The sequence below is a fragment of the Spathaspora passalidarum genome (assembly GCF_000223485.1).
Source record: "Spathaspora passalidarum NRRL Y-27907 unplaced genomic scaffold SPAPAscaffold_7, whole genome shotgun sequence".
NCBI classification, from domain to species: domain Eukaryota; kingdom Fungi; phylum Ascomycota; class Pichiomycetes; order Serinales; family Debaryomycetaceae; genus Spathaspora; species Spathaspora passalidarum.
Window position 1 is genome coordinate 490,530 of NW_006767431.1, and position 26,076 is coordinate 516,605.

The 26,076-nt window shown below is 38.0% G+C and overlaps 14 protein-coding genes across 14 annotated transcripts; 7 read left to right on the forward strand and 7 right to left on the reverse strand. All coding sequences in view use genetic code 12, as the record gives it.

Annotated features, from left to right (window-relative positions):
* Nucleotides 1–555: 555 nt before the first annotated feature.
* On the reverse strand, nt 556–3,474 carry SPAPADRAFT_63294 (deubiquitination module subunit; the record flags this gene model as incomplete). The annotated part of the gene is made up of 1 exon (XM_007377373.1): nt 556–3,474. One exon carries the CDS (start codon nt 3,436–3,438, stop codon nt 2,671–2,673), a length of 768 nt encoding a protein of 255 aa, XP_007377435.1.
* Nucleotides 1,665–2,567, forward strand: IPL1 (aurora kinase; the record flags this gene model as incomplete). Its single annotated transcript, XM_007377374.1, has 1 exon — nt 1,665–2,567. The coding sequence occupies one exon, from the start codon at nt 1,665–1,667 to the stop codon at nt 2,565–2,567; it is 903 nt and encodes a 300-aa protein (XP_007377436.1).
* Nucleotides 3,475–4,726: 1,252 nt separating the features above from the next.
* Nucleotides 4,727–5,214, forward strand: SPAPADRAFT_63295 (uncharacterized protein; the record flags this gene model as incomplete). Its single annotated transcript, XM_007377375.1, has 1 exon — nt 4,727–5,214. One exon carries the CDS (start codon nt 4,760–4,762, stop codon nt 5,051–5,053), a length of 294 nt encoding a protein of 97 aa, XP_007377437.1.
* Nucleotides 5,215–5,326: 112 nt separating this feature from the next.
* Nucleotides 5,327–7,504, forward strand: SPAPADRAFT_143744 (putative tRNA 4-demethylwyosine synthase; the record flags this gene model as incomplete). The annotated part of the gene is made up of 1 exon (XM_007377376.1): nt 5,327–7,504. One exon carries the CDS (start codon nt 5,327–5,329, stop codon nt 7,502–7,504), a length of 2,178 nt encoding a protein of 725 aa, XP_007377438.1.
* A 75-nt stretch (nt 7,505–7,579) lies between these two features.
* On the reverse strand, nt 7,580–10,432 carry SPAPADRAFT_63296 (uncharacterized protein; the record flags this gene model as incomplete). The annotated part of the gene is made up of 1 exon (XM_007377377.1): nt 7,580–10,432. The coding sequence occupies one exon, from the start codon at nt 10,403–10,405 to the stop codon at nt 9,044–9,046; it is 1,362 nt and encodes a 453-aa protein (XP_007377439.1).
* On the forward strand, nt 7,607–9,028 carry ALG2 (GDP-Man:Man(1)GlcNAc(2)-PP-dolichol alpha-1,3-mannosyltransferase; the record flags this gene model as incomplete). The annotated part of the gene is made up of 1 exon (XM_007377378.1): nt 7,607–9,028. The coding sequence occupies one exon, from the start codon at nt 7,607–7,609 to the stop codon at nt 9,026–9,028; it is 1,422 nt and encodes a 473-aa protein (XP_007377440.1).
* A 512-nt stretch (nt 10,433–10,944) lies between the features above and the next one.
* Nucleotides 10,945–11,755, forward strand: SAR1 (Arf family GTPase; the record flags this gene model as incomplete). The annotated part of the gene is made up of 2 exons (XM_007377379.1): nt 10,945–10,997; nt 11,053–11,755. 2 exons carry the CDS (start codon nt 10,979–10,981, stop codon nt 11,604–11,606), a joined length of 573 nt encoding a protein of 190 aa, XP_007377441.1.
* Nucleotides 11,756–12,312: 557 nt separating this feature from the next.
* On the forward strand, nt 12,313–14,289 carry SPAPADRAFT_143899 (putative GTPase; the record flags this gene model as incomplete). Its single annotated transcript, XM_007377380.1, has 1 exon — nt 12,313–14,289. One exon carries the CDS (start codon nt 12,313–12,315, stop codon nt 14,287–14,289), a length of 1,977 nt encoding a protein of 658 aa, XP_007377442.1.
* Nucleotides 14,290–14,436: 147 nt separating this feature from the next.
* RPL10A (60S ribosomal protein uL1) lies at nt 14,437–15,090 on the reverse strand (the record flags this gene model as incomplete). Its single annotated transcript, XM_007377381.1, has 1 exon — nt 14,437–15,090. One exon carries the CDS (start codon nt 15,088–15,090, stop codon nt 14,437–14,439), a length of 654 nt encoding a protein of 217 aa, XP_007377443.1.
* Nucleotides 15,091–15,765: 675 nt separating this feature from the next.
* Nucleotides 15,766–16,853, forward strand: SPAPADRAFT_157554 (uncharacterized protein; the record flags this gene model as incomplete). The annotated part of the gene is made up of 1 exon (XM_007377382.1): nt 15,766–16,853. The coding sequence occupies one exon, from the start codon at nt 15,789–15,791 to the stop codon at nt 16,851–16,853; it is 1,065 nt and encodes a 354-aa protein (XP_007377444.1).
* Nucleotides 16,854–16,903: 50 nt separating this feature from the next.
* SEC27 (coatomer subunit beta') lies at nt 16,904–19,822 on the reverse strand (the record flags this gene model as incomplete). The annotated part of the gene is made up of 1 exon (XM_007377383.1): nt 16,904–19,822. One exon carries the CDS (start codon nt 19,820–19,822, stop codon nt 16,904–16,906), a length of 2,919 nt encoding a protein of 972 aa, XP_007377445.1.
* A 170-nt stretch (nt 19,823–19,992) lies between these two features.
* ALG11 (alpha-1,2-mannosyltransferase) lies at nt 19,993–21,884 on the reverse strand (the record flags this gene model as incomplete). The annotated part of the gene is made up of 1 exon (XM_007377384.1): nt 19,993–21,884. The coding sequence occupies one exon, from the start codon at nt 21,086–21,088 to the stop codon at nt 20,090–20,092; it is 999 nt and encodes a 332-aa protein (XP_007377446.1).
* A 494-nt stretch (nt 21,885–22,378) lies between these two features.
* SPAPADRAFT_52560 (uncharacterized protein) lies at nt 22,379–23,617 on the reverse strand (the record flags this gene model as incomplete). Its single annotated transcript, XM_007377385.1, has 1 exon — nt 22,379–23,617. One exon carries the CDS (start codon nt 23,615–23,617, stop codon nt 22,379–22,381), a length of 1,239 nt encoding a protein of 412 aa, XP_007377447.1.
* An 856-nt stretch (nt 23,618–24,473) lies between these two features.
* Nucleotides 24,474–25,359, reverse strand: SPAPADRAFT_63300 (uncharacterized protein; the record flags this gene model as incomplete). The annotated part of the gene is made up of 1 exon (XM_007377386.1): nt 24,474–25,359. A coding segment is annotated over one exon (341 nt), but the record flags the coding sequence as incomplete, so codon positions are not given.
* Between the last annotated feature and the right edge of the window lie 717 nt (nt 25,360–26,076).

Genomic DNA, 26,076 nt, shown 5'->3' on the forward strand with positions numbered 1-26,076 from the left:
ATAGAACGTTTTACAATAGTTCTCAGTTGGTAACAGAAATAAAACGCCTGCCATAGACAATAAAAAAATTAGGTTGGTGTCATCCCAATCGGTATGAAATCATCACTTACGAGCAAAATATGTGGGCACGCGGTTTGGGAATAACAGATAACGCGTCGCCTATGACGTATCTGTATGCCTTTGTATATATTACTTCCTTAACTAGGCTTTGTTTATGAAATGACTTGGTCTTTCATTTAGCAAAATGATATGCTTGAAAGCTGGCTGTTCAGAATATATGATTATCCTATAGTATCAGCCGATACTCCCTAGTAGCATCTAAATCTCTGCCATTACTACTTAGGTTAGGAACCAAGATACGCCATCCTGACATAGCAATAAACTTGATTTCAAGGAGGTAGGTTGTGACAGGATGTATACAGCCGCGCAGGATTTTTATTTTTTTGTTTTTTTGCTTTTTTTGCCATTTCACCGTGTAATGCGGTTAAAATTCTTTTTTTTTCTCTTTAATTTCTTTATTTATTTGTTTGTTTTTTTTTTGCTTGTGCTATTTTTGTCTCTGATGACTTGTTTGCATACCACCTCTTTGCTCATCCGGCTAATTTCCGTTTGTTACTAAAGAGAAACAATCAAAATTAAATTTTGACGAGATAACCTGACTTACAGGTCAATCCCGAACCTTATCCTTGGGTATTGTCCGGGCCACTTGCTGTTTATTTATCTCATCGTGCAAATATATAGCAAGTCTCGTCTGCACCTTATTGTCAGAAAAGACAAAGAAAACTATCCCGTGGCATATAAATTGACGACAAAAGCTAGCCCTGTTATAGTTTACCCTACTACCAAAAGAAATTTTAAATCTATTTTTAAAAGCCGTCCCGGAGCTACCGATATCTACTTGGAGACATCGAATATCATGGAGTATGTAAGACCGTATCTACATGCACATGCCTAACTAAGAATCTCTCCACTAGTAAGAATCTGGCCATTTTCTGAGAAAATGATGGTTTCATTACTGGCTTGGTTTTGATCAGGTTATTTATCTCAAATGGCGTGAATTACAATTTCAGAAAGGTATTTCGATAATCCCGAACATGTATCCAACTCGTATTCTCCCCATTGTTCCAGATACGTTGTCTGCACAAAGTAGATCCAACTGTATTTACACGTACTTTCGGTAATCAAGTAGTGTAGGCCCATTTTGAAACACCTTTTTTTCTTTGAACGCGTTTTGGTATGTGCACACGACCTTTGTTTACAAAATCCATCTTTTGTATAACAATAACGCAACCAAACTCACATCAAGAGACGTGTGCAACCGTATAGACTAGGTCCAGTCTAAATTCATCATGGCGTATCCATCATCAATACCAACCTCACTGATAAATCAACACAACTCCATAAATGACAATTTACGGAAATCAGGGATAAATCTAACCAGGAATCCGCTACATAAAATACCTAGTAATACAAATGTGCATCATGAGTTCAAGATTCTAAAACCCAAAACAACAAAGAGTAGAACTACTACCACATCTATAGCCACTAATGCATCACCCACGCCCAATCCATTGCGTCATCAAGTTGTCCAACCGGAAAGCACAAGATTAACAACAGCAAGTAGGTATACCAGTTTAGAATTCAAAACACCAAGCCGATACAGCATGTCCAATTCAACTACATCTTCCACTCCTCTATCATCACCATTTGTCGAATCCCCTGGTTCTGAGAAAAGATTTACGTTGGATGACTTTGAGTTTGGGAAAATCTTGGGCAAAGGGAAACTAGGGCGCGTTTATTGTGTCAAACATAAAGAACTGGGGTTAGTTGTAGCATTAAAAGCCATGAATAAACAAGAGTTGATAGATTTAAGACTAGAGAAGAATTTCAGACGAGAAATTGAAATTCAATCTAAATTACACCATCCCAATATAACACGTTTATATACTTGGTTTCATGATCATGTCAATGTCTATCTTGTGCTTGAATTTAGTCTATATGGTGAATTATATCATCACTTAAAGCAAGCCAAACGCTTTGATAATGCACTTGCTAGTTATTACATTTATCAAGTCACGCAGGCATTGATTTACCTCCATAGAAAGAACATAATTCATCGAGATTTAAAACCAGAAAATATCATGTTAAGTCTTGATAATGTTATCAAATTGAGTGATTTTGGTTGGTCGGTGCAACAGCACCAGGATAAACCCCATTATCAGTCTAACCCTACTAGAAGAATAACCTTGTGTGGGACATTGGATTATTTACCCCCGGAAATGGTTGAAAGTAAACCTCATGACAAAAGTGTCGATATTTGGGCGTTGGGGATATTGACTTATGAGTTTCTCGTAGGTAAACCACCATTTGAAGAAGCATCAAAGGATGCAACTCATCAAAGAATATCCAAGGGTGATATTCGTTTCCCAAACTATGTTGATCATGATGCGGTGGATTTGATCAGAAAGCTATTGCATAAGGTTCCAGAAAAGAGGTTGAGTTTAAAACTGGTTTTGAACCACCGCTGGATCATGAAACACAAGCCAAACTGGCCTACGAAAAAGTAATAGTTACTACTATAGAATAATATTCGGGTTTATAGATATATAAATAGAATTCATGGAGAAAAAATACAAAATAAATGAAGAAAGTAAAAAGCCAAATATAAAATTACAGTTGAACTGATGAACCCTGGGAAGAACTTTGAATTTGCTGCTGTTGCTGTTGTTGTTGTTGCTGCTGCTGCTGTTGTTGTTGCTGTTGTTGCAACTGCCTTTGCTTCATCAACAAAAGCTGTTGCTGTTGTTGCTGTTGTTGTTGCTGATACTTCAACAATTGTTGTTGGAATGCTTGTTGTTGCATGTTATTATGTTGAGATGTCATCAATATAGCCTTTGATGGAGCTCTAACTTGATACATCTCACCCGAAATAGCACTAAAGGTTTGAGTTGGTGAGTCAGTATTGGCAGGAGGCGCAGCGTCAACATTGATAAGAGCACATCTTCCTTGCAACCCACCAATAGAACCTGATATGGCTTGGTTGGCCAAGGTTTGCTCTCCGCCTGCTTGTTGTTGCTGTTGTTGTTGTTGATTATGGTGGTGGTGTGGAGAAATAATCAATGCATTAGCATAGAATTCACGAGCTTGAAGGAAGCGATGACGATACCTGACCGGCATGATAATCTTTCTTTCCAAAGGTATAGGGTTATTCTTGGAAAGACCTTCCAATACCAAATGAGTTTCTTCATCTGGATCCAAGATCTTGTTATAGTTGGCCAGATTTTCATCATGTTCCCCACCATGGAATGCGGCATTTTCTCTCTTTTGAGCAGCAAGGGCGTGTGATTGGGCAATCTTGGCTTGATTTCTTTTTTGATATTGTTGTAATAATACATCGTAAGGTGCACTTCTACCAGGAACTGCACGCTTGGCACCCATTGAATGGGTTTTACATGTTAATGAACGAGCACAGAAGCCGCCTGATGGAAGGGCAACCCCACATTGCTTTTCAACATCAACTGGACCCTTTGCTTTAGGAACTGATTTAGGTTTCGGTTGCTTCTTCTTTTTGGGTTCTCGTTTGGCTTCAGTTGGTGATGACGAGGCAAGTGCTGCGGCACGGGCGGCGGCAGCAGCATTGGCTGCTTCCTTTTCTTTCTGAGTTTGTGACTTCTTGTACTTCTTCTTGGGTTTAGCAGGAGTGGCACTAGTTGCATTGGCGGTAACCCCTGGTGTTGAGTTGTTTGTGGGAATAGGAGTTGAATTTCTAGAACTATCTACTGATGAATCGATATCTATGGCGGCGGCACCTCTTCCTCTTTTCCTCTTTTGAGTCAAGTTATTAATCTCAGGCTGGTCTGCTTGTCTCTTTTGTTTCATCTCCACGCACTTAGTATAATGGACTTTTAAAATCTTGGTACCAATGGGACGTTGACACGAGTTGCAGATCTTGTAGAGGATATTTTGCGACAAGTATGACTTGTCTGGGTATGAACTAGTGATGAATTTATTTAACTCGGTGGAGGTAGCTTCACTCTTGTTGCTGTGGATGGTAATTCTTTTATCTAAGTAAACACCGAAATCTTTCCAAATCAAAGGTTTAGTATTGTCAAGAGGTTCCGATGAAAGTGAGTTGACTTGTGCTAACGTAATTACTTGATTAGAATTGGTGGACATATTCTTGTAAGGGTTAGTGATGAGTAGTAGTGTATCGAGAGTGATGGGATATAATCGGTCTATGTGTAATCTATATCGCACTTCTCTATGAAGTAATAATCTGAAACGGTGGTGATGTGAATCAGATCTAGTGGTATACTTCTGTGGCTATCACTAGTGAAATCTCTCGATTAGCAATGTTTTGCAAAACAGTAAAAATAGGAAAACCTGTAAAAAAAAATTTAAAGTGTAGGTTATAGGTTTGTTGGTTAAGGTTTTGCGGTTTATTGGTGGAATTTGTGTCAGAACACGAACCACAACTGCAAAATGGGTGAACTTGGATGGTTAGTAGTAGTTATTACCTACAGTGTATAATGGTGGGTATGTGGTGGCAACTAACAGCAAGATCTTTGATATCACCAATTGAACCCCTTAGTTTGTTATTGTAGAAAGTCAAGATTAGAAAAAAAAATAAGAAAACTAAAAAAAAAAATCAACGATTTTGACTTTCGGCTTTCGGGTGTACTTTTTTTGTTTTCTATTGTTAGGGAATTTTGACAACCAAATTTATATCCACATCTACTAGTGTACACAACAGAATATAATGTTAAGAAGACCGGCTACAAAGATCAGATTGTCTCCTGAAGATATCTTAGAGTACGATGAATCCTTACAACGACAACAAGAACAGGAACAATTGCAATTGCAACAAAAACAACAACAAGAAGAACAGTATAAACAGCAACAACAAAACAGCTCAAGCATATTACAAGAACAAATCAATACCAATGACTTCTTGAGTGGTATGAACTACAAATCAGGATCCTCCTCCGTTGGAACCAGTTCAAAACAACCCAGCCAATCAAGAGATGAACGAATTGGGGTCCGCAAGAATTAATTGTGGATATATATATACCAGCTATATTTGTTGTTCTAAGCTAGCAATTACCTTAGGGAGCATTCCAGATCTGTTACTTTACATGAATCAAGAAACTCACTTACCATGTCGTCGCTAAGTCCTGGCTGTTGTCATATTTGAACCCTGGCACACGACCACCGATTTCTTTTTTTTTTTTTTTGTTCTTCTCTCAGCATCTCAACCATACATATTGAAAATATTTCAAATACGGCAAAATACATAGAAATAGCTAGTTAACAAGAACTTTCCAATATGGCCAGTGGAAAATTAATTTTAGGGCTCTGTAATGTCCTATACTTGATATCGGGAGGAAGATGGACCTTTGTTCTTGTCACTATAGTTCTTTCTGTATTATACAACATTGAGAAAAATAAGATTCCTATTCAAACCCCTCAGGAATCATCACATATTTATGAAGTTGATTTCACTTCAACTTCATTCACATCTAGTTCATATATACCTACTTCAGATACAACCATTACTAAACGTTCACGTGCTAAGAGATCTCCTAAGTTGATTAAAGTGAAGAAACCAGTGGTCGATTCCCAACCTCAATTAACTAGAACTTTGGTTGATTTGCCTAAACAAGCTCAGATCTTTGTCTTTTATACCACATTAACTGGATCATCTCATAGAGTTGCCAAATCACTTGTTACAAAACTTGAAGGTCTTGGATTAAGTCATGCTCCTAAATTATTAAGTCTTGATGATGACGTTGATGATTTGGAAGAATTCTTTCTCAAGACTCCACAACCTGAAGATAGCGAAGTCAAGAATGTCTATTTATTAGTGTTGCCTTCTTATGAAACTGACTCTCCCATAGATTATTTCTTGGAACATTTACAAGACACATATCAAGATTTCAGAGTTGATAAATACCCATTACGTAGTTTGCTTGGGTTTGCCGTGTTAGGATTGGGTGATTCTGAATCATGGAACGGTGAAAAGTTCTGCTATCAAGCTAAATTGGCCGATAAATGGATGGGTAAGTTAGGTGCAAGAAGATTGTTCCCTGTGGGTACTGTATGTATGAAACATGAGGGGGAATCAAAAGCGGAAGAATGGATTGATAACTTCACTCAGTTGTTGGTTGATGAAGAGCCATTTTATGTCGATGAAAATGACAGTGTTGATGATAGTGATAATGAAGATAGCGACGAAGTAACTGATTCTGAAACCTTGGTTGATGTTGAAGAAATGGGAAACATTATTCGTAAATCGGGGGTAGAAAGTGAAGCCAAACAAATGGTAGCCAAGGACTCTCCTACTTTCAAATCATTAACTAAACAAGGATACACCATTGTCGGATCCCATTCAGGTGTCAAAATCTGTCGTTGGACCAAGAGTGCTCTTCGTGGTCGTGGTTCATGTTATAAATTTGCCTTTTACGGTATTAAATCACATTTATGTATGGAAACTACGCCATCCCTTGCATGTTCCAACAAATGTGTATTTTGCTGGCGACATGGTACCAACCCTGTGGCTAAATCGAATTGGAGGTGGGAAGTTGATCCTCCAGAAAAGATTTTCAATGGGGCATTAGCCGGACACTATCTGAAGATTAAGCAAATGAGAGGTATTCCTGGTATTCAAATGGATCGATTCCAAGAAGCATTCCAAGTGAGACATTGTGCCTTGTCCCTTGTTGGTGAACCGATTTTCTATCCTCATATTAACGAGTTCATTGGCATGTTGCATGGCCAACATATTTCGTCATTCTTGGTTTGTAATGCTCAGCATCCAGATCATTTAGCCAAATTGAACAAAGTTACTCAATTATATCTCAGTATTGATGCTCCTACTAAAACCGATTTGAAGAAGGTTGATCGTCCTTTGAACAGTGATTTCTGGGAAAGATTAATGTCATGTTTGGATATTATTCGTACTACCCAAGCTCATCAGCGTACCGTGTTCAGATTGACTTTAGTCAAGGGGTTCAATATGGGAGATATTGAAAGTTATGCCGATATGGTTGAGCGTGCCATGCCATCGCAGATTGAAATCAAGGGGGCTACTTTCTGTGGTAGTTCTAATGGTAATGGTAATCCATTAACCATGCAGAATATTCCATTTTACGAAGAATGCAAACAATTTGTCATTGCTTTGAATGAAGAGTTGCAGGGAAGAGGATTAGATTACGATATTGCCGCTGAACATGCGCATAGTTGTTGTATATTGATGGCGCAAAGAAAGTTCCAAATCAATGGCAAATGGCATACTCATATTGATTATCCTAAATTCTTCCAATTATTGGAAAGCGGCGAAGATTTTGTGGATACTGATTATATTAAAGAGACTCCAGAATGGGCTGTTTGGGGAAGTGATGGTGCTGGGTTCAATCCTGAAGACACAAAGTATGATAGAAAGGCTGAGAAGTTGAAGAAGAAGATTGAAAGGGAAGAAAAGGCAAAGTTGGAAATTGAAGTGTAAAGCTGTATAGAGATTTTGTAGTGCATATAAAATCATAATATTTTGAAAAAAAAAAATACTGTGACAACCACAACTAGCACAACGTGTAACCAACAGTAACAAATGGCATCATCATCATCATCACCGCCACCTCCTCCTCGTCGTACTAACAAACGAATTGCATTTATACATCCTGATTTGGGTATCGGAGGTGCCGAACGACTTGTGGTCGACGCAGCAATGGGGCTTCAATCCCTCAATAACGATATTCAGATATTTACATCCCACTGCGATCCTACGCATTGCTTTGAAGAGGTGAGTTCTGGACAACTTGCCGTAACCGTGTATGGAGACTTTTTGCCTACAAACTTGTTGAAGCGATTCCATATCTTATTTGCCATTCTTCGTCAATTATATCTTGTTTTCAAGTTGGTGGTCACGGGTGAAATTGGACAGTATGATTACTTTATCATTGATCAGCTCTCCATGTGTGTCCCATTGGTGAGCTGGTTGAGTCGTGACGATTGTCGGGTGTTGTTCTATTGTCATTTCCCGGATCAATTGTTAGCCAAGCGAACCAGTAAAGTCAAATCCTTGTATCGAGTTCCATTCGACATGGTGGAAGAATGGAGTACAGGGTGCAGTGACGTGATTGTGGTCAATTCCAATTTCACCAAGTCGATATTCTACCAGACATTCAAGACATTAGGGCATATCAAACCAGGAGTGATCTATCCCTGTGTGGACACGGTTGAGGAACATAATCAAGCAAGTGATGATGAAGTGCAGCTGTTTTTCAAAGATTGCAATTACTATCTTTCCATCAACCGTTTTGAACGCGCCAAGAACATAGAGTTGGCAATCAGGGCATTCCACAAGCTGAGGAAGCTAATCACGGGGAAGTCAAAAGTGAGATTGGTCATTGCTGGGGGGTGGGATGCTCGTGTTGCTGAGAATGTTCAGTATTTGCAAGAATTAACTGGATTATGTGATTCGCTCAAGTTGACGAATTTCACAATCAGAGGAAAGTTAATTGTCATGCCTCCATCTACTGATGTGTTGTTTTTGCCTTCAATTAGGTCAAACTTAAAGGTTAGTTTGATCAAACGGGCCCAGATGTTGTTGTACACGCCTGAACGAGAACATTTTGGGATTGTCCCCGTGGAAAGCATGTTATATAGAACTCCGGTATTGGCAATTAATTTTGGGGGTCCCTTGGAAACCGTGGTAAATTATGATGGGTCAAACTTGGAGGAAGCTACTGGGTACATTGAAGAATCAAACTATGAAAAATGGGCCAAAGTTATGGTCAAATACTGGAATGAACCTCAAGAAGTCAAAACCAAACTTGGAGACAATGGTCATGATCGAGTTCTTGCCAATTTCTCAAGAGATCAAACAAGCATTGAGTTTATGAACAATTTGACATTGGCCAATGAGCACGACAAGAGGTTTAAAGTCATCACCTGGGAGAGCTGGGGTCGTATAAGTGCTGTGTTTGTATTTGTCATTGCTGTCGTTATTTATGGGTATATACATGTATGAGGATTTACATAGATCTTACTTAAAGATGTTCTTTATCGCCTCCCAGAAGTGCAACTTCGGATCAGCGTTTTTCTCGTGGACTGGTCCTTGATGGACACCTTTGCGTGATTCTTCTTCTCCCCAAAGATTAAGGAACGGGGTGCCTGTTGAAGCTTCGTATTCTAGTCTGGAAACTGGCGGACGTGATTTGTCTTTTAGTTTGTTTTTAACAAACCATGCTTCTATTTCAACAGGGAACTTTTCAAGTGCTCGCCAGTACGAATCCTTGATTTCTTTATCTATATCCAATTTGTGCTTGTGTCCTGATGTGGAAGGACATTTCAAGTTATAATCACGAATCTCCTTATTAAGTATGTTCACTCTCTCTTTAATGTAACTCAACTCCGAATCACGCAAATCCTCTGGTCGGAATACAAACCAACTCACTTTCTTGACAAAAGAATCTTCAATTTGATCAATTGTTTTCGCAGTATGAATAATATGCGACATGTCTGATCTATTAAGTATCCATTGGAACCACATGTCATCTACAGCCAGTCTAAACTTGTCAATCTGGTTGTTTAACCCGCGCTGACTTTCAATCCACGGTGGTAGAACCTGTTGTCTACTCAAAATCTGGTTCATGAAATAATTTGAATCAGTGCAATTTTTCAAATGCTCTTGCGATAAAGGTCTCCCTCTGACATTAACCATTTCCGGATTGTCAAATTGTCCATTACGGTTAATGCTAGCGTTGATTTTATTCGATGCTAAGCTGTCGACAAAATCCACGGATGCCGAATGAGGTGAGAGTAATTGGGTAGGACCAAGAAGTCTTTCTTTATACATTTCCCGGAAATTGTCTTCCTCCTTTGGGTCAACACCGAATTCTTTGTTTAGCTTATAGTCTAACGAGATATCTCTGGCCAGTGTTAATTTATCCTTGAGTGACTTTGTGATTGGTTTGGGGGTCTTGTCAATGATCATACGAAGATTGGCATCAACTTTGGACTCATCGCCTTGCCAGGCTGGTGTATTGTACAAGTCTCGTGCATGTTTGTTATGTTGGAGTAAATGTTCGTTCTTGATATATGACTCTGCTTCTTTGATTTTGGTCGCTTCTGGAGAATATTTTTGGAACACATCATGGACAGTGCTGTCGATTGATTTCATAGCTGATACGTTGGATGTTGTTGATATTTTGTCTTCAAGAATCTGTTTCATTCGTTCCACTATGGCCGAATTGATTTCATCGGGTGGGGGGATGTGTGGAGCAGCATCCTCATTACTATCGTTTACATTTGTTGGATTACCTGAGGTAGGTGACTTGTTAGAGTAGTAACGGATCACTCGTGCCAATTGTGGAGATTGTGGCAATTGTCTGCTTATTGATTTCATTTGGGTGAGTTAAAGAAGGTTGATGACGGGTAGATCGCAATGGATAGCAAAGTTGCGACATTTATAAATCACGTCTATTGTATGTTGGTCACGTGCATGGATGGAGGATTCGGTTAGTGAAGTGCTAATCTTTGGTCGTCTATACAAACTGATTTGGGGTAAACAAGATGATTATCATTCGTCTAATCTATTTCCATTCGAATCAACTGGTTTATATGACAGATACTAGGTTGGCTTAATATGAGTAACTTTTGTTTTCTTGCGTGTGTTATAATACCTCGGTCTTTGGTTGCCACTCGTTAACACAAAAGATTTGTTACACTCTATACATACATCGATTATGAAGTTATAGGAAACAAGCAGCTCTAATACTACGTACTTCTAATTACATGTTTATTAAGCCAAGTCTTCTTCCTTGCAATGCTTTATCACGTGCGTGTTGTGGTTGGTGTAATCAGTTCAGTCGCACCCTCAAACGAAATTGTCGACGTATACCAAAAAAAAAAAAACAACATTGAATCATTTCCATCTTGCTTTCTATACTTCGTAAGCTTATATAAATAGACTATAAACATGTGGTTATTCGACTGGTGTATGTATACCTGCCATATCCGATTTGATAGTTGACCGCTACTAACACCCTGCAGTTCAAGATATCTTATCCTCATTAGGATTATGGAATAAACACGCTAAATTATTATTCCTTGGTTTGGATAACGCTGGTAAGACCACTCTTTTGCACATGTTGAAGAACGACAGACTAGCCACTTTACAACCTACTTTACACCCAACTTCTGAAGAATTAGCCATTGGATCAGTTAGATTCACCACTTTCGACTTGGGTGGACATCAACAAGCTCGTAGATTATGGAAGGACTACTTCCCTGAAGTCAATGGTATTGTGTTTTTAGTCGATGCTGCTGATCCAGAAAGATTTGCTGAATCCAAGGCCGAATTAGAATCTTTGTTCAAGATTGAAGAATTGTCGCAAGTCCCATTTGTTATTTTGGGTAACAAGATTGATGTTCCTTCTGCAGTGGGTGAAATGGAATTGAAGAATGCCTTGGGCTTATACCAAACTACCGGTAAGGAAACTGGTAAGTTGCCTGAAGGTGCTAGACCAATTGAAGTGTTTATGGTTTCTGTTGTTATGAGATCAGGTTACGGTGAAGCCTTCAAGTGGTTATCCCAATATATTTAGATTAGGCCCCCTCCCCCCCTTTTGATATGTATAGATATTGAAGTATTTCCCTATATATGTGGATATTATTAGTATAGGGTAGTTTATATTAGTCACGTGAATCTCCATGTTTAGTTTTATATAGCATCTCTATTGTGATTAAGTTAATTAATAAAGAAATGAATAAGACGTAGACTGTGTGTGCGTGTGGTATTAGTATGCGCATTTGCCACGGGAGTTGGTGAGTGAGAGACTGCTTTGCTGTGCAATGCAATGCAACTTGACAATTACTTGATATAACTGGCAATCAACTCTCGATACCAAGTTTAAGTATTCGTTCGTTAACTACATGTTTCAATCAAAAAGAAAAGGTTCTAGCATTGTGTATTATTTAAGATCATGTACAAGTATATATTTCTGTGGTAATTAGCCGAATAATTGCAGAAACCACATACAAATTCAAACACAAATATTTAAAGTTTTAAAAACCACTTAATATTTAAGCACACCAGTATCAAGAGAGAACCCGTTCTATCCTGATATACCACCACATATTCATTCACTAGATCTTAATGGTTACTATACTCCTGATTTTTGCAGTAATTAGCGTCACGTGACCGTTACTATTTTTTTTTTTGCTTTTCCTGCATTTTTTTCAACCCTCATCCCATAAATATTTTGCCATTATTAATCGTACTTCAGAGCATTTGACCTTAGATAACACATAATGAGCGAATTTGGAAGTAATAAAGGTGCTCTTCACCCAGAACAGAAGAAATGGAAGGCCCCCAAAGGTCCCAAACCAGTCCATCACAAGAACAAGAACATGATTGGTCTTGGTCGATCCATTGCTAATCAACGTCGTCAAGAGAATCAAATCGAATTCTTGCCTGATGGGGAAATGAGATTCACTACTGACAAGAAAGAAGCCGATTGGGTCAAGTTGAGATCTGTTACCCAGGAAAACTCCCTTGACGAGTTTTTAAACACTGCTACTTTAGCAGACACTGATTTCACAGCGGAAAAGGGACAGCAAGTTAGGATCATCAAGGTGGGTAATACGAATATTGTTAACCAAAGTGGGTTGTTGACGAATGACGAAATGTTGGCTGTACGTCAAAGACACATGGTTTTTGAAAACAAGTTGACCATTCCTAGACGTCCCCGCTGGAGCAAAGAACAAAGTAAATTGCAAATTGAACGTCAAGAGAATTTGGCATTTTTAGAATGGAGAAGAGAGTTGGCAGCCTTGACTGAGAATAACGATTTGTTGTTGACCCCATTTGAACGTAACTTGGAAGTTTGGAAACAATTATGGAGAGTCGTGGAAAGATGTGACTTGGTTGTGCAGATTGTAGATGCTAGAAGTCCGTTGTTTTTCAGATCTATTGATTTGGAAAAGTATGTCCATGAGTTGAGTGACCCTGAAAACAACAAGACCAAAAAGAATTTGTTATTGGTGAATAAGGCTGATTTGTTAACCAGAGATCAACGTATTGCCTGGGCTGACTACTTCCACGCCAAAAACATCAACTATGTGTTCTTCTCCGCTGCCAAGGCTAACGAATTATTAGAAAAGGAAAAAGAAGAGTTGGAAAACTTGAGACTTGATCCAAACTACCAACCACAATCAAAAGACGACGACGACGAAGAAGAAGAGATTGTCGAAACAAACGACTCAATCCGTATTCTTAAAATCGAAGAGCTTGAAGAGTTGTTCATGTCAGAAGCCCCTGAATTCGAAATAGATCCAGATTTTCCTGATCGTAAATTACAAATCGGTCTTGTGGGTTACCCTAACGTCGGTAAATCATCCACCATTAACGCCTTGGTTGGATCCAAGAAGGTCTCAGTTTCATCTACCCCAGGTAAAACCAAACATTTCCAAACCATCCACTTGTCCCCTGACGTTTTGTTATGTGATTGTCCCGGTTTAGTGTTCCCTAATTTCGCCTACACCAATGGTGAATTAGTATGTAACGGTGTCTTGCCAATTGATCAACTCCGTGAACATATCCCTTCGGTATCTCTCGTGTGTCAACGTATCCCCAAGTTCTTCTTGGAAGCAGTCTACGGTATCCACATCCCTATTCAAAAAGTGGAAGATGGTGGTAACGGAGAATACCCAACCGCCAGAGAATTACTTAATGCATACGCCAGAGCAAGAGGGTACATGACCCAAGGTTTCGGTTCTGCTGATGAACCAAGAGCATCCAGATACATTTTGAAGGATTACGTCAATGGGAAATTACTTTATGTTAATCCACCACCAAAGAAACAAGATGATGAATGGACATTACCAAAGTTGGAAGAATGTCGAGATTTCAATAAGGAGTTATACACATTGAATCATTTACCTGAATCAAGACAACAGCAAATCATCGCTGCCATGATGAAAAAGAACATCTCCGTCGATGAGTTTGATCTTGCCCAAGATTTAGCCAAATTGAATTTCTCCATGCACATAGGGAAAGACGAAAAGACCAATGATACCGGATCACCCAAGACGTTGTTTTACGGTGGGAAACAAGCCGCGTTGGAAAGTGCTGGTGATGAATTGGATCGTGAGTTTTTCAAAATGAATGGAGTTGAAGGAAAGTTTGTTACCCCATTCCACAAGAAAGAATCTGGCGATGGCAAGGGAAAGAAACATAATAAGAAAAACAAGAAACAAGACAAGAAGATTAGAGTTGTTGGTTATTAGTATTTTGCATTTCTGTACATTAGTTAGGTTAATAAAGGACTAAAGCATGAGCTATACGTAAAAACATTAAACTACATCTGAAAAACAAAATTTGTAAGGTTCAATTATTTTATTATACATGAGATAACTCGTAACTAATTAAATAATCTAGTAGATTCTGAAAGATGGACCCATGGTAGACTTGATGACCAAGGAACCAACGTTTTGCCAGTTCTTCTTCAACAAGGAAACCAAGAAGTTAGCAGCCATCATGATTTGGTTAACCAAGACGTCTTCTTCCATTTCAACGTTACCAACGGCAACAGCCAAACATAAGACCTTCTTCAATTGGAACTTGATGGTGGACTTAACATCTTGAACCTTAGAGTACAAGTCATCGTTGTGGGAAACTGGGGTTGGGAACTTACCAGCCTTGGACAAAGTTGGACCCAACAATCTTGGGATTTGCTTAATCAAGACTTCAGAAGCAATGAAGGCGTTGTACTTCTTGGCCAACTTCTTAATCAACTTCTTGTTCTTGTTCAACTTCTTCAAGTCATCAACAGACATGGCTTCAACACCAACAGACTTGGCTCTGTCAACATCGAAAGCATCACCAAAAATACAGATGGTCATGTTTGGTCTTGGGACTTGAGGTAACTTCAAGGAACCAGAGAAACGCTTGTCTCTTTGAGGGTCATAGTTCTTTAAACCAACTTGTAATTCAACGGTTTCCAAGAAGTTTCTCTTCTTGGTTTCGGTGGAGAATTCCAATAACTTCTTAACGTTTTCACGAACGCCGGAGGAGGTGATCTTAGACATCTTTAATTATAGTTTCGTCTCCCAAAAGGATTTGGTATATATAGATTGATTCGACGAGGATAAAGAAGAAAGGAGAAGGAAAGGAAGGGAAAGGAAACGAGGGAGATGATACTATTGAAATATTTGCCAAACGAAAAATTCTCACTGTGTGCGCAGAGCCAAACAAATTTTTTTTTTTGTGTGTGTTGCAAGGTCACATGCAAAGTATAGCAATCAGGGCTGTAGACCTAATTTTTCTGCTGCTAATATAGGCTACACAGATTGGACTAAATATGGTATGCTTAGAACGATACCATTGCAATCAAACCTTTATCAACTCTTAAGACTTGAAAACTGAAAATGAAGCATGTAATAGCACAGACTTCAGTTCTACTTGGGCAAGTTTTGAGTAGAGTAAACACCGTTTCAGCTTTAAACAAGATTGCATCACATTTTAAAATGACCACAAGGTCAACTATGCTTTGAATGGCAAATATTGTGATTCAGTACACGTGTCAGATGTGAAATCCAAAGCATGTTTGCTGATTTAACATAGAGGCATGTATTCTACACTCTTTTGCCAGAATTACTAGGGCCTGGACATTCGTTACAAGACGACATTATCAGCCGCACGACATGTCGGATTAAGTCGCAAAAGAAAGAAACGCGTGCTCCAGTTTTACTAAGATTCTATATGGCAACCAACTACTTGCTGCAAAATGCTAAGCTTAATTCGCCATCGATTAGTGCGTAATATATCTCCAGTTGTGATACTACGACAGTTTTCAACATGTCGACCATTACTACTAGCACACAGTGCAGATTCAGACGTAGAATTCATACATATTCCCAAACCTCACATCCCTGAGTATAATCGCAACGCCAACAAACGCCACAAGAATGCAATAAAGCGGGTATTAGACAATGAGTATGCGTATAATAGTTTGGAAACTATTGACATGGAAGAACGCATCTTTGACAAATCAGTGACCAAAGTGGTTGATACCGGATATGTTCCTGGGAATTGGATGAGATACACGCTTGAAAGACTATCAGAATTGCATGGTGTCGATGAGGAGAAATTGTACAAGAAATGCTACGTCCTCGGAGTTGATCTTTTGTTCCAGACCCCGCCCAATGGCGTGTCTACTATTCAAGGGAATATCTTTTCCAAACTTACCCACAAATCAGTAATCACTCAACTTAGACAATGGACTGAATTAAACAAGCAGCAGAAACGCAAGAAAGATAATGACGAAGAAATCGATCCGAAATCATACATTACCAAGGAACAAGAAGAACTTAAACTAGAGCATGAAATAACTGGGATTGAAAACAAATTGGAGAATCTTTCCCTTGACGAATACCGAGCTGATGTTGTATTGTCTGACTTGGCGAGACCATTCATGCAATCTACAGGATACTACAACAATAGTATGAACACTCCATATCTTCGCACGTACCAAAATGAACCGTTGAAGCAAGTGTTAACTAAACCAGACAAGGCATGCATAGACTTGGCAGACGCAGCATTGATGCTAGCGTGCCGCGCCTTGAGGCCAGGAGGAACATTGGTCTTGAGATTGGAAACTGTTAGAACGGGTGATCCGGAAACTGATCTACTTCGTAGACGACTAGACATGGTGTTTAATCATGTACACATACGAAGAACTGATAACAGTCGTGGATTCTCTCGGGATGGCGACCACGAATTGTACTATATCTGTAGGAATAAACGAAAAGATGGAGAATACGACATAAGGACCATCTTTAATTTAGAATAGAATCTTGTTCATTTAATATCAATAAAAATTTATATAAACAATTATGTACTTTAAACATCATGGAAAAGATCATCATCATCATCATCTTCCAAAGTGTCTTCATGTAGTGGCTCCTCTTCTTCAAAGTCTGGTTCAGCTATGTGCTTTACTTCTGGTTGTAGTTCTGGCTGTACTTGTGCTGCTGGGGTGTCGAGATCAATCAAAGGAGCAGCAGCAGGAGCAGCAGGAGCAGCAGCAGGAGCAGCAGGAGCAGCAGCAGGAGCAGCAGGAGCAGCAGCAGGAGCAGGAACAGCAGGAGCAGGAACAGCAGGAACAGCAGGAGCAGGAGTAGCAGTTACAGAAGGAGTTGGTTCAGGAACAACTTCTGGTTCAATAACTTCACTAGTTCCATTTGTAGACAAATTGGCAAATTGATCAATTAATCTATCTGCGATCTTGCTCTTATTCTTTTTCTTCAATTCATTCTTCCATGATTCAATAGCTTGATGAACCTTTTCTCCACTAACACCATAATTAGCACCAAATAATGCTGCCTCAGTATATCTTTCACTCTTGACCAATAAATCCAAACATTTATCCTTGGCACCAATCAACCACCATGCTTGCCAAGCAATGTTGTATTTACCCTTTCCTTCACATTCTTGAGCCAATCGAGTCAAATCAGACTTATTGTTACTCGAAGACAAAAGCAAGAGCAAGGATGGGTAATCTTGAGCTAACCAATATGATTCCTGAGCTAATTTGACTTGCCATTTTTCCAAGGCCAAATCTCCCAATTTCTTCCACTTAGCAGCATTGATCAACGCGGTTGATGGGTTTTCGGCCTGATTTTCTGAAAGTAAAGCATATGCTTGTTTCAAGTTTCCTGTGGAAAGAGATATTTGGAATTTGGAATCAAAATCTTGAGATAAGGAATACGAAAGGGACAAGTATCCTAATTTCTCAAAGAATCTTGATAATTGATTCAATTCAGTCTTGGTGAAGCCCGAAATCAATTGAGTGTATTCGGAAGATAAGTTGGACATGGAGATGGTGGACAAATCAGCAACTTCTTCTCCAGTTTCTTCATCGATTTGATGAGAAGTGGCAAATTGATGTAAATCACCTCTCATTACAAGAGTTTGCAATTCCAACATTTCAGAATTGATATACCATGAAATAACAGTAAATGATTTGTCAATCAAGTATAATTTACCATCACTGGCTTTATATCCAATGATGTAGAATTTATGATCAAAATGGCCCAAATTTATCACTTCTCCACCGACAAAATAATTTAATCTGTTGGTAGTGGCGGTGCTATAAACAAACACATCACCAATGAATTTACCAGAAAGAATGGATTCAGAAGTTGGTAAGGAATACAACACATCAAATGCCAATTCTGCACCTTCTTCAACATCCAATTCATTATTATTCAAACTTTCTTGGAAGGTTTCTTGATTGTAACTCAAAAAGTAAGTTTCATCAGTCTTTTTAGCACCAACAACAGATTCTCCATCGCTTGAACTGGTGACAATGGCAACCAATTCTCCATTATCAGACCATACAACATCATTGATATTATTATCTATGTCAATTCTTCTCACCAATTTACCTGATTCCCAATCGTAAAAGGAAATACACCCATCCAGTCTAACTCCTAATAAAGAACCAGCAAAGATCTTATCTGTTTGGTAGATTAAGTCAAGGGTGAGGTACTCTTGGAAGTTCTTAAATATCTTCACTGAAGAGGAGGATTCTCTGATTGCAAATGAACAATTGGCAGAAGTGTCATGGGTGTTCCATACAAAGTCCAATGCTGAACCGTATGCCTTGGATCTCCAAGCCAAAGCTGTATATATGATATATTCACCATCGCCACAAACAGCAGCATATCTTCCGTTAGGGGAGTGGTCCAAGGATTGAGGGAAGATTTCAATAGTACCCAACTCTCTTTGTTGTATGCTCAATGGTTCACCATCTTTTAAACCTTGAGAACTGGATGGTTTGATTATAGATTGGAAAATCTCAGAATTCTTGGAGTAAATTAATTTTTGATTAGAATCCATACTGAACAATGGCTCTTCATTACCCAATTTAATAATGACAAATCCAGAATCAAACCCAGCAGCAATGACGTTAGATTTAGGAAGAATACCAATGCACCAAACACGTTCTAAACTGTAGTTGATTGACTTTTCTAATTTGAAAGTGTTGGAATTCCAGAAACGGATAGTTCCATCCTCAGAACCAGAAACAATCAATGGTAATTCAGGATGGAAAATAGCAAAGGATACATTGGATAAATGTCCTTCCAAAGTGGCAACACATGATTTGGTCTGGTAATCCCAAACCTTGATGGTCTTGTCATCAGACGAAGTAATCAAATAAGGCTTATCAGCTTGAGGATAGTAGTCAACGTAATTAACCCCCTTGGTGTCATGGGCAAATAAGGTAAAGTTCGGAACACTAGATCCCAAAGACCAGATCTTAACTGTTCTGTCCAAACAGGCTGAGGCAAAAGTATTTGGATCCTTGGGGTTGAAATTGACACTCATAACATAGTGCTGGTGACCTTCAAAGGTTTGTTCCAAACGCCAGTTATTATCCCAATTCCACAATTTAACAGTCAAATCGTCAGAGGCAGTTAAAATATAAGGCTTGGAAGGGTGGACTGCAATACTTCTAATGTAATCCGGATGGGCTTCAAATTGGATCACCTTTTCACCGGTGTTGTAGTTATAGACTCTAATTTGGAAATCATCCGACCCAACAACAATCCAATTCTTACGAGCAATGAACTTACCAGTACGCACTGGCAACTCGGTGACTTGAATAGACTTGACTAGCGAATTGGTGGCGTAGGACCAGATCTCAACCTTACCATTGTATAATGTGGTCAAGATCCAAGGTTCACTTGGATGGAAATCGATTCCTTTAACTCGATCTGAACGAGTGGAAAACTGTTTGACAACGTCCAATTTCATATGGATGGATATATTACTTGATGATTATCCAGGGTGTGTAAACAAAAGTTGGACGAATTGCTGTCTGAGCCTTTTCTTTGTTTATGGGAGAGTTGAAAATGCGTTAGGTGTCGGGACTAGAGTCGTGGTGAAAAAAGTTAACACGAAATTGATTTGTTTTGTGCACAGGTGCACGACCGCGTGTTGTTTACTTCTATTATTATCTTCTATACAGATTATCTTCTATACATAATCGACACAGACTTAGTAATAGCGTTGGCCATCGTGTCATCTCTCTTGTCTATACTTTGATTCTAACTGGGCTAGCTTTTCGAGACATGTCTTCCATTTCACATCGAACGCCAGGTTAGAAAACCTTTCTATAACCAGTAGTCTCCCTGCAGTTCTGACTTTGCCCAATCTCTCATCCTTGACCAAGTCAGGGAAACTCAAGTATAGATCTGTCAACATCTGACTAAATGTAGGATACTCTACTACTTGTCCATCTCGTGATTTGAAATTTACACGAGTCCCACTGCCTGACTGAATCAGTGGATCCAAATCCGGATCTTCAAAACACTTGAAAAAGAATCCTACATCATTATACCACACCTTGTTCTCGCCTTCGGCACCGGGATTAGTGACAATATCCAACAACGGTCCTGCAGATGCATGCACTATAGGAATAGCACCATTGGCCATATATTCCACTACACCTATTCCAAAATGCTCATTCCACATGGCATTCAAACCAAATTGACATTTTTGCAACCACATAATCACTTCTTTATAGCTTACATCCACAGCAAACTCAACAAACTTTTGTAAATTCAATTTTTCAACTTGTGTTTTAAGTTTAGTTAATGTAGCTGTATCGTCCAGAGTTCGACACGAACCTACAAACACAATGGTGGGGATTTCTGGTGTGGGTTCAGTTACTTCTGGATAGTTCTTTTTAAGGAACTGATTGTATTCGTTAAGAATCACTTCATGCCTCTTTTCCGGCCTAAATTGCGCCAAGTATACCATTTTATTCTCACGCAAACTAGGATCCAATGTTGTTTCTGTTTCTTCGGTCCCACAAGGTGGGTATAAAATCTGTAATTGATGTCCCAATTTCGGATTATACCAAATCTTCTCCAAATGGTTAAACGTCCAAGTTCCGTTGGCTAAAATGATATCAACCAAACTTCCCAAGTATTTATAAAAATAATACAATCCCGACCAATACATAAATTTTATAGCCAGTTTAACATCACTTAACGATCTGATATCACACACAGTCATATTTGAAAACTTTAACTTACCAAACATATCTTCTTGAATTATAGGATAATGTGTATAGGTTAAAATCGGGATCTTTAAAATATAATAAATCAACAAATAACTACTGGGTAATCCCATAGTGTCAATCCAAACATCAGGCGACAATTCATTAATTGCTTCCCATGTTAATAACATAGTTCCTACTAGTTGGCCCAACAATGTAAAATGTTTCCAATAATTGGAATCAATTAGTGAAGCAAATCTAGACAAGTAAATGAGCACTATTCTTGATTTATCCACCGATATTTTGAACTTGGATTCAACCTTGTCAACAATTGCTTCAGGGGAAGCCTCAACATTCGTAGTGTAAATCACGACTATATTATTCTCACTTTGCTCCAAAGTAGATTTCACTGCTTGCCAAAGTACACGTTCTCCACCACCACCATTATTAGCATATGGGTGAAAGAATCCATAAAGAACACGTCTTTCTTGCTGCCTTGCACTAGGCTCTAATTTGGCAACAAATTTTTCATTTTGATCTGAAGCAGGAATTGTGATTTTGTTAGATAAATGATTTGAATAATGACTTGGTTTGTCACTGGCAATGATCAATCTCCGTCTATAACTTGAACGTCTGAGTCCAGCATCTATGGCCACTGGCGAATTCCCGGTACCTTTGGATATGACATTTTCTATAGTTTGCTTCCAATTCGCTTTTGGTACAATCAAGTACTTGCGTAGTATAGCTAGGAGAAAAAACGACAAAGTCACGCCTAGCACAATGAACAATACGTTAAACCCCATAATGAAGCTGATTTTATCTAGGACTAATGTTATAAGTGTAGTGAACTATTTTGAAGTTTTGACTGTCTCGTCAGGTGTTGAGACTATATGCAGGACTTCCATAATTGAATAGCAGTCGAAGAAACGGGTAACTGATTAGTTTTTGATAAGGTCAGATATTTCGTATAACTGAAGAATTTGATAAGCATTATCAAAAGCCACCGTGAAACTGTATTCTATCTGCGTTCCTTGAAAAACAAAGAACGATAAAGCAAAGTTGTCGTATATCTGATACAGCCCTTATAACTGAACCTAGAATAGAACCTACCAATACACGCTAACACATATATACAATCTAGATAAATGATTTTATAAAAATATACATTATAAGTACTATACATTAATCTAAAGCCTTTAGGGTTTAATTATATAAAACCAGAAAATCCCCAGTTCAAGATTCTCACTGGTTGCAAAAAAATTGTCACCAGAAACTATATCGCTTGAATGAAACATTTCTATAACTACCTAGACAGAATTATCCAACTCAGATCCAATAAGTAATGGAATTATCTCAATACCTTTTTGCATATGCCTCTTAATTAAGTGGTATCTGCCATTCAAAATGACAGTATCCAAGCTAGGAAACCTCCTTCCCTTTCCCAAGATCTGCTCAAGTAGACGTAGTTGTGATTCATCAGAAGTTTTACAACATCCATAATTGTGAAATCTATTTACACATGTATTTTTCATAAAGTGAGGAACAGATCTCAGAACACATAATGTCAGCAATGATTGCTCCTGATTCTCTATAATCTTCGTAAGTTGCTGAAAATCAATGTTACTCTCTTTGCTAGTGTACACGGAATTTCCATGCAAGCATAAATAATGTAAACTATTTGGCTTTAGCTCCATCAAAATTTGACCATAATCATTGATTCCACCTTGAATAAAAATATTTCTAACATTAGTCAATCGAGGAATAATCGACTCCAAATCTCGATACCGCATGTTGTAAAGCATACTGAAGCCAAATGACTTTATACAGTCAAGATTGAAAAGTTCCTCCACTTGGTGAAACAATCTTCCTCCTTCGCAATCGGGTCCACAGTCCTGCAAAAACAATTCTTTAATCTTCAATTTGGAAACACCTGCAAGATCAAGTCCCATGAGTGTTTCTGTAGTTACGGGAGATATATGTAATGACTCCAAGCCCTTTAATTTAGGGATTATATTAAATAAACCATCACCTGATTGCATGGTTAGTTCCTTAATTGAATAGTTGGTATCAGCTACCTTATCTTGAAAAAACCTATAATTATCAATGGTAAGTTCTAGTCCTCTTAAAAGCCGTAGATCAAGGCATGTAAATCTAGCCCAACTCTTTTCGTATTCTAGAACAATATTAACCCAAGGAAATAAGCTTACTATAGACATATAGTCATCTGGTTCGAAATCAGTCGTCACTATTTCTTTGACTAGCTGAGCATTTGAAGTATGTCTTAGTGCTGAAACAAAAACCTTTGCCGATGTTACTATTGTATATTTTGTGTTGAACGCAGTATAGATATGACCAGATACCAATAGCCGAGGAAAGGTGGAACCAATGTATATTGAATGGTATAACTTTCGAAGTCCCAATTGGTAAAGTGTTTTATTAACCAACATGAGCAGAAGCACATCCACTTGATTAAGTATTGCGCAAATTTCGCCAATTATATCATTTGGCAATTCAATTATTGGAAAACAACCACAATATGATGTCATTTGATTAGCAACAAACTTTTTTGGAATTTAGTTTAGGAGATGAGTTGGAATTTAATTCAACTTAAAGGGCTTGAACTGGGGCTTATCTATCATGTCAGATGCGGCTGTCTAGCAAACTTCAATAATATTTTTGTTGCAATTTGTTCTTTGCACGACTAAGGTTTCAAGTAATCAGAATTACTGAAATTTGAATGAATTATTACTGCTAGTGCTTATTTCTAATTGACCAATTGAACTTTCTTACTGATTTGTCACCTTTAATTCAAATTTATATAGCTCGATTGGTGCTCCAAGGGATTACTTCCAAACTTTAAGAGTTGCCACTTATAACTTGTTATAAAAAAAACCCATAGGTTGTATGTTGTAACTCTTCATTGTTTGGAGCATTCACGAAAGAGGGATATACTTTGTTAATTGCACAAGTTCTTTTGTTCGACAACCATTCTAAAGGGAGTTTCGTATCATGATGCGCTTTAAGCATTATCTTAAATATTGCCATTTTCAATTATAGTATATACCCCGCGCCGGCAGAAGAAATAAACAAATGACTGCAAAATATGAAACGAGGGTTTATATCAATATACAGTACGTAGAAAGTAAGATAGTCTTTTCGGGAAAATTCATTATTCCACACCCTGACCATTAAATTATTAAAGGTAACGGCGACATTTTGATATATATATAGAGAACTAATTAAACCATTCAAGACTATAGGTATCACTAAAGTAATCAAGACAAACAATCTCTGGATTTTCTGTCCCGATTCTTTTCACCAAATAGTAAAAGTCTTCTATAACAATGGTGTCCAACTTTGGAAATCGTTTACCCTTTTGCAAAAGCTTTCCAATAAAATTCAAAACTCGAGGATCATTATCCTCCCTTCTAAATTGTCGGTATACCCGATCTATCTCGGCATCACGCTTAAAATTTCTATAGTTATCATTCAGCAAACATATCCTGGTTAATGATCTTTCTTGGTTATAAAGAATTGCAATAATCTCATTCCTAACAAGAATCGAATTTGAACCGTTTGAATAATCATTTAAACACAAGGACGTCAAACTATTCTGAGGAGGAACTAGAGCAGCATAATAGTTCTTGTGATAATAGAGATCTAGGTGTTTGAGATTACGTAACTTCTTCACTATCATCGTTAATGACGGAAATAGCGAATCACATCTCGAACTATAACCGAATGTTTGGATACATTCAAGATCGAATAGTTCATTTACACCAATATAGAACAAATACTCACATGTTGATTCATCGGGGATTTTACAGTTTTTCAAAACCAATTTTTTGAGTTGTAATTTGGAAACACCAAATTCATGGAGGCTATCGAGTACTTCCTGGGTAAATGAAGATATAATCAATATTTCTAATCCCTTTAACTTTGGGATTATATCCAATGAAAAATTTGCAAAGATGTTGTCAGAAATGACTAATTCTTTAATCGAATAATTATTTTCAATAATAGCATCCAGGAAAAAATTGTAGTTATTTCTATCAAGACTGAACTTAGTAGCTAACAGTATATCAATATCTTTGATATATTTCAAAACATAGTTAGCTCCGTCTCCATATTCGATAGAAATTCTAATCTGTGAAAAGTTCATTAAAAATTTATATTGTTCTGGCCGCATAAAGTTAGTCACAATTTCTCTGATTAAGTGCTTATGCGGATTGCACGGAAGGTTGTTTATAAAATACGCAGAACGGTTGGTGATGGTGTACTTTCTATGAAAGGGAGTATAGATAAGGCTCAGAATTGCAAAACGAATTTGACCTATTTCCCTGTTATTAAGATATATGGAATGGTAGAATTTAGTAAGTCCCAACTTATATAGTTTTTTATTGACTAACATGAGCAGAAGTACATCCACTTGGTTAAGGAGAAAGAAGATCTCGGTAACAATCTCATTTGGCAATTCTAATATTAAAGAAAACCCGTCCTTAGGTATAAGATGGCTATCTTTTACTAGTTTTTGCCTTTTGGTGGACATGATGATGGGCATAGATGACTGCATCTGGAGCTTATTTGGCCTTGGAGTAAGTTTTTGGTTTATCTCATTTATAATTTAAGGAGAAATATAAACATGCGTAAAAAAAAGCAACCTAATAACATTGTGTCGCATAACTAGAAATCAAGAGATAGTTTTAGGGCTTGCATATAGAATTAGAGAAATATACGAACTAATTTCTTTTCTTCTGATTATAGCTTGTGTAGTTGAAACCCCATACAAGTTATAGAAAGATTCGTTGTGGAGTACTTACACAAAACCTGGGTTCTAAGCTATAAATGGGATTGCATGATTAATTAAGCCAAGGTTTGACTAACCACAAAATAGGAAGGAGAAAAAGGGGAGGGGGAAAGGAAGTGGAAATAATTTCTTCGGATTATACTATATGACACAAAATAGAAAATAGAAAGTCTTGAACTTCTAATTATACTTTACATT